The sequence below is a fragment of the Nicotiana tabacum genome, chromosome 3, assembly GCF_000715075.1.
Source record: "Nicotiana tabacum cultivar K326 chromosome 3, ASM71507v2, whole genome shotgun sequence".
NCBI lineage: Eukaryota > Viridiplantae > Streptophyta > Magnoliopsida > Solanales > Solanaceae > Nicotiana > Nicotiana tabacum.
This window is the reverse complement of record NC_134082.1, coordinates 67366759-67373887: the sequence shown is the minus strand read 5'-3', so window position 1 is coordinate 67373887 and position 7129 is coordinate 67366759. Positions and strand designations below refer to the sequence as shown.

The window sequence follows — 7129 nt, the reverse complement described above, 5'->3', positions numbered from 1 at the left end:
GAAAATATGTTGGTGTAATTTTAATTTTTAATATTCGAATGTAGTAAATTTTATCTGACAGAAAAGTTGGAAAAAAATACATCAAATACATATTTGATTGCCCGTAGGACTACAATTTGAAGTCAAATTACCTATTGATTTAACATTCAAAAACCTCTTTTTTTCTCTTTTTCGGTCTAAAACTTTTAATTATTTCGACACATGTATTGCTATTTCAATATTTTGTTTGTTCCTAACATTCCATGGTTAGTTATTAATTGTTGGATAGACTTTTGAAAGTTATTAGTTCTTTTTCTGGTAGGTTTTTACAGAAAAGTTCGATTTTCTTCTATTATATTTTTGTATTTGATATTTATTTATCTAATGAATATAGTATTCGTATGATTTTGGGACGAGATTAGGAGGAATGAATTCTTTTAGTCTTTTAATTCTTTTTAAATGTGTCATGTATTTCATAGTTCTTGTAAATTTTTTATTGGCATGATAACTTAATTATATTAATTTATGATCTAAGCTTTAATTATTGTTTTAAACTTCATGTCGCTTAGTATTTTTTATGTTCGGCTGTAACTTTATTCACATATTTGATATTTATTTATATATTGTCGCCAGTTTTGGTTATACAAACTTTTATGAGATGAAAATAAGCAGACGGCTCAAAAGAAGGGAATAAAATGGTGAGAATAACCCTATATTTTTTAGATGACTATATTCATTTTTCTTATTCCAAAACTCTAATTTTTCATATTGTTTTCTAAATTCCCTCCCCCCTCCCCCCCCCCCTTAAATTACAACAATTGAAAATGTAGTACAAGCTAAGGTTAGTATATATGAAAATTATCACAAATATATCGATGCTAAATTGATAAAAAAAAATATAAAATTGGGATGAAGCATTTGTAGTCAGAAACATTATTTTTGTATATATATTTTCTTGACGCGAGGTACACGTGCAACGCACGTACACTAAACTAGTTATGATAAAAAAGAGGTAGGTTGTTTATTATATAAAGATTGATGGTGATTCTCTAATTGTATAGGTAGTGATTGACAAGTTAGGAAATTATGGCAAAAGAATAACTAGTGAGCCACTTCTTATTAAAGAAAGTTTCAAAAACGTAGCTCACAGACGTTTAGTTTTAAAAAATAAAATTTGGTCTATTCAACAACTGATATGTTCTCCAGATATCTTTTGGCAAACAAATATTAAACCAACGTACGTTCAACGCATTTAAGGATTAACTAAGGCTCCCAATCTGAATTGCGTAACGCTGAAATATCTTTCAGGATTATCCAAATAGAAAATACCTAATCAACCCCGGTAGTTATACCAAATCGAGCAATTTAGATCTAAGAGTATTAAATAAAATTGAAATACATGTCAATTTACCTTAGTCAAGTGATAAAAAATCACACATGTCATAAATTTATTGAATTGGTGGTAGCACTAGGGAAAAAACTCCGTAATGATCTAAAGTCAAATTTGACCCAGAAAAAAAAGAGTAAATTCACTTTACCCCCTTAACTTTTAAGACTTGGGAAACAATATCCCCCTTACATTTTAAATGGAAAAAGGAACCTCCTTATGTCATATTTTTTTGGTGAGAGTTTCTTTTTTAAAATAAAGATTTTTTCTCTCTATCCTTTCAAAGGTGCAGTATAATATTTTTTTTATCCAAACCAATACTTGAATTTCGTGTTCCTTGCTTGCAAAATTTAAGATATTTTTCTATTGTATTGAAACCATTGTTAAATTTTTGCAATAAAAAAAATCTTGCATACAAAATTTAAGAAATATGTTGCGCGCACATTCAATTTGAAGAAAAAAAGATATACTGATATATTCAATTCTCTGACATATATATCAGATAAAAGAATTGCTGCTATATTAATTTTTTAATTTATTTTCTTTGTATATTAAAATTATTATACTAAAGCAATTATTAAAGTTTATATTTTAAAAAATATCTTTATTGAACAGAAATTATAGTTAATAATGTCACATTTTAAAATTTATTACGGAGACGTTTTTGCATTACATCATATCTTAAACTATGAAGGAAGAAGGCTAATGAGGAACTCCATAAATTATATAAATCCTAATTGTTCGTCATATCTTGAGCTTTTAGCTATAATGAAAGAACTTGGTTATTCTAAAAATTATCTATTGAAAAAAGAAAAGATTTTTATTAAAAAAATTATTTCACCGGACAATAGGGTTCTCTTTCCCATTCGAAATGTGAGAGGGTAAAGTGGATTTTACTCAAAAAAAAAAAAAAAAAAAATCTAAACCAAAGTCAATGCTCCAACTCAAACCGGCGTCGGATACGGGGCGTCACTGGTCAGTCCTATCAGGACTCGTGAGACTTGTAATTCTTATCCACAAATTCTCAAAAATTCAACTATATTACGTTATATTTTTAGAAAACCAAAATAAAGGTGAAGTAGAATTAAAATTTAATATTTGTTCTATATATAGACCCAAAATTAGAAAAGATGAAAGCGCAGAGATCTGGTTTCTTTTATCATTGATCTTCTGTGTTCCAATTGTCTAATTTTGTAGCTGTCATGCATGCACTAGATAAAAGTTATCACTAATTTTCAGTGGGTTCCACAAGTGCATGAAGTCTTAGAATTTTACTGCTGCTACTTGTTTGTGACTTCTATATATATTGTTTCATAGATATCAAGCATTGGAAGATTATAACAAAGATATTAGATTTGACTAATTCAGATTCGTGCCGGATAAGATTATATTATCGAAAGAATTGAGAACATAAAATTAGGATCTTTCATTGAAAAATGATGGAGAAGGGTGGTGGAGAAAATCCCATAAGGATTAACAAATATGCCTGTGCTTGTGCCATTGTTGCCTCCATGATATCCATCATCTTTGGCTATGGTTAGTTCTTTTCTTCTTCCTATATTTTCCATTTTTCCTTATTCCATGATTCTTTTTCTTATTTAGTCATGTTTTATTAAAAACACTTATTGGTCCGACTAATTTAGATTTGTGTCAGATAAGTCTATCCCTACCAAAATTTCTCTTTTTACGGGGTTGAACTCGAGACTTTTGATTAAGAATGAAAGATCTCAATCTCTAAATCTTTAAGATGAATGATTCTTTTCCAAGAACAGCATGATTTGATCTTGTTACAAGATTTTTCCATGCATATAATCATTGAGTTCCTTTATCTATAATATGCTTGTATTTATGCCATAGCTATAATCTACCTACTTAATTACACAAAATATTAGTACTATTAATTGACATAACAAGATTTTATGTTTGATTTCAGATACTGGTGTGATGAGTGGAGCAATGATCTTTGTCAAAGAAGAATTCAAAATCAATGATGCAAAAACAGAAGTACTAGCTGGGATCCTAAATTTATGTGCTTTAGTTGGTTCACTTTGTGCTGGAAGAACCTCTGATTATATTGGCCGACGTTACACCATAGTTATAGCTTCCTTAATTTTCTTGTGTGGATCCGTTATAATGGGATACGGTCCAAGTTACGCGATTTTGTTGTTAGGAAGATGTGTTGCTGGACTTGGTGTTGGTTTTGCACTCATGATCGCACCTGTTTATTCTGCAGAAGTTTCATCTCCATCGTCGCGTGGATTCCTAACTTCTCTTCCAGAAGTTGGAATTAGCATTGGTATTTTACTAGGTTATTTGTCCAATTATATTTTTTCAAGATTGTCACTTAGACTTGGTTGGAGAATGATGTTAGGAATTGCAGCAATTCCTTCATTTTTCTTGGCAATTGGCATTCTCAAAATGCCAGAGTCTCCTAGATGGCTTATTATGAAAGGCCGTTTAGGAGACGCCAAGAAAATATTGTACAAAGTTTCTAATGATCCTCAAGAAGCTGAATTTCGATTGAGGGAAATTAAACAAGCTGTAGGTATCGACGAAAATTGTAACGATGACATTGTCAAGATTCCGGATTCAGTAAAGTCACAAGGTGAAGGTGTTTGGAAAGAATTGCTGCTAAGACCAACACCATCACTTAGATGGATTTTAATTGCTGGTGTGGGAATTCATTTCTTTGAACATGCAACTGGGATTGAAGCTGTAATATTGTACAGCCATAAAATCTTTGACAAAGCAGGAGTTCATGATCATAGTCACCAAATACTAGCCACAGTTGGGGTTGGTTTTACTAAGTTTATATTTATAGTTCTCTCCACTTTCTTGATTGACAAAGCTGGGCGAAGAAAACTATTGTTGACAAGTTTAAGTGGGATGGTAGTGACATTAACTGCACTTGGGATTTTCTTGACTTTGGCAGAAAACTCTGGTGGGAAACTTATTTGGGCTTTGGTCCTTAGCATAATTACAACTTATGCAGTTGTGATGTTTTTCAATATTGGGCTTGGGCCTGTTACTTGGGTATATAGTGCTGAAATATTTCCACTTAAGTACAGGGCATTGGGTGCTGGTATTGGTGTTGCTGTTAATAGGTTGATGAATGCTACTGTTTCAATGAGTTTTCTGTCAATTTCTGCAGCAATTACTACAGGAGGTGCTTTCTTCTTGTTTGCTGGGATATCAGTTGTAGCTTTGATTTTCTTTTACTTTTTCTTGCCTGAGACTAAAGGAAAGTCTTTGGAAGAAATGGAAGCTGTTTTTACTAGAGGCAGACGTTCTGAGAATGTTAACAGAGAGGTGGAGATTGTAAAACATTGAAATTGATGGATTGAATTATGCTATAAATTTGTGTATAGTTATTAGTGACTCAAACTCCACCTATGTGCAAAGCATAGCCACGTACACGCTAAGATAAAGGAGGAGGGTTGCATTAGGTTAACCTCTAGAGTAAAAGTAGTTATATTTTCCTTTGTTAGTGTAACATTTTCCAAGTGAAGAATTTTCCAATTGTACACCTATATATGTCTGAATATTGGAATAAACTTCTCTTTCATTATAAAAGAATCTTGTTAAGAAACTTGGGGTGTTCTACATATGATTTTTGATTTGTTTTGGCTTAAATCTACTTTTGGTGTTTTCCGAACATTAAAATAAAGAAAGAATTACAAGAAAATACATATGACTTCACATCATAACAAAAAATAGCCAATGTTTTTAAGTTTTACCCCATCTAGTCCACATTGTACATATTTTGAAAGCACTTGCAAATTCAAAATTTGTGTTCTTACAACCATTGCTTCTAAAAGCTATGGAGTTAATTCTTTGTTCTCACAACCATTGTTTTCACTTTCTTTTCTTCTCACATCTTCTACATATGCTTCAAGGGCCCGTGTATTTTCTGCTTCTCCTCTTGTGTCACCTGCTTGCAATTTAAGAAAATTGAAGAGTAGAAGTACACCATTGAAGACCATTCAAAGCTTTGCTTTTGAAAATGGTTTTTTTTATTTGTTAGTTGTTTGGATTGAGTGTTGTTCCAATTGATTGAAAATATCAAAAGGACTTCAAAATTTAAATTTGAAGTGATTTGGAGTAGATTTGAGCAAGACTTGAGTTAAATTTCAGAAAAGACTGCAAGGAAGAAGACGAAGTCAGTTTTTTGTATAATTATGTATAATCTTGTATAATAGTGTATATGAGTGTAGAAACACACCTTATACACTATTATACTCTTTTATACACCTTTATACAAGTGTCTGTAGACGACTTCTTCCGCGATTTTCAGTTGCAATTCTTGTTCAAAACCAGTCCAAATCTCCATTAAATGACTTCAAATTTTATATACACCCTCCTTATACTATTTCTAACAAGTCTAAATAACATCCACTCCAAATTTATCACAAAAGCAAATTCGGAATTTAAACCCACATATTTAAGCTTGTTAAAAATTTAATTTTCACCACTCTAATGAATTTGGTTTGTTGAATTAATATTTGAGTCACAGTTATTGATTCGAAAATTAATTTAAAAGCTTGAGGAATATTTTTTAAAAGTTAAATAGTAATTTTGAGAACCTATTGGAGTTGGATGTTGAATCTTAGCCTATTATTTTTGGACTAGTTGGTTGTAAATTGAAATATGAGCTATAAAATTGAAAAGTATGGAGCCCAATTGTTCTAATATGAAATTTTTCCTAAAATAAACCAGAAAGTGATTAAAAATTATTTTGACCAACCTCTAACCTAATCAAAATATTTCAATTTTCACTTTTTACTCCTTCATTCGATAACATGTAAACTTTTACTCTCCCTTTCTTAATTTGTTCAAGTTTCTTTTTCCGATCTTTTCATATTTTAGAAACTCATACATATTTTCTGTCTTTCTCTTTAATATTCTTACTCACCTTTTTTCTCCAAGAAATTTAAGCTTCCAAATAGTTCTATACTTCTATTGCTCAATAAAATCTTATCTAAAATTAACATCTCAAGAAAGATTAAATGAGTTAGCTACATTATCAATTAAAAATGAATTATTGGGGAAAATCGACTAAAAAAGGATTATTAACACTTTGTATCTCAAAAGGCTAGAAAAATAAAATTTAAATAAAAACATATCGTATAACTTTCATTTAAAAATTTAGGCCTCATATTAAATTTTGGCTTTAGGCCCCGCATTTACTTGAGTCGCACCTGCATCGTGGGTAAACATTTTGTAAAAATTGCACGGGGCGCCCTATTTGGTCGCCCCCATTTAACCTATATCCATTTTTTTTAAAACTTCTAACTTGTACCCATTTTTTAAACAACTTCAGCTCCCTTTCTCCCCCCCTTCTCCTCCTTCATTTTCTTTTTTCTTCTTCTACAACGATGACTTCAACATTGCTCTCTTTGATTAATGAAGTTAAAGCAAATATACTGAGGACTTCCATTTGGATTATTATAACATTAAAAATCAGTTTCCTCATTGTCTGGAAACACAACTCCGTCATCCATTGCTGAAAATTTACTTGATACCGTGAATGTTTCTGCACAAGGAACCCAGCCTTTAACAGTAAGTTTCAAATTCATTCTTTCCCATGCACATGGAGTTTGTTATTCTTTTTCTTTTCTCTTTTGAGTTTCTTTTTTTTTTTGCTAGGAAACGTAGCTCTTGATATATTTAAAACATGAAAGTTAATAGAGTACACAGTAGATGGAACTGAACGATGGATCCGATTACATAAAATCTAATAACGGTAAACTAAAGTTGGGTGAG

General features: G+C 31.0%; 1 protein-coding gene across 1 annotated transcript; it reads left to right on the top strand.

Moving 5' to 3' along the window:
• The first annotated feature begins 2666 nt into the window (after nt 1-2666).
• Nucleotides 2667-4898, top strand: LOC107813070 (putative polyol transporter 6). Its single transcript, XM_016638281.2, has 2 exons — nt 2667-2902; nt 3300-4898. The coding sequence occupies exons 1-2, from the start codon at nt 2803-2805 to the stop codon at nt 4694-4696; spliced, it is 1497 nt and encodes a 498-aa protein (XP_016493767.2). The 5' UTR covers nt 2667-2802; the 3' UTR covers nt 4697-4898.
• The last annotated feature ends 2231 nt before the right edge of the window (nt 4899-7129 follow it).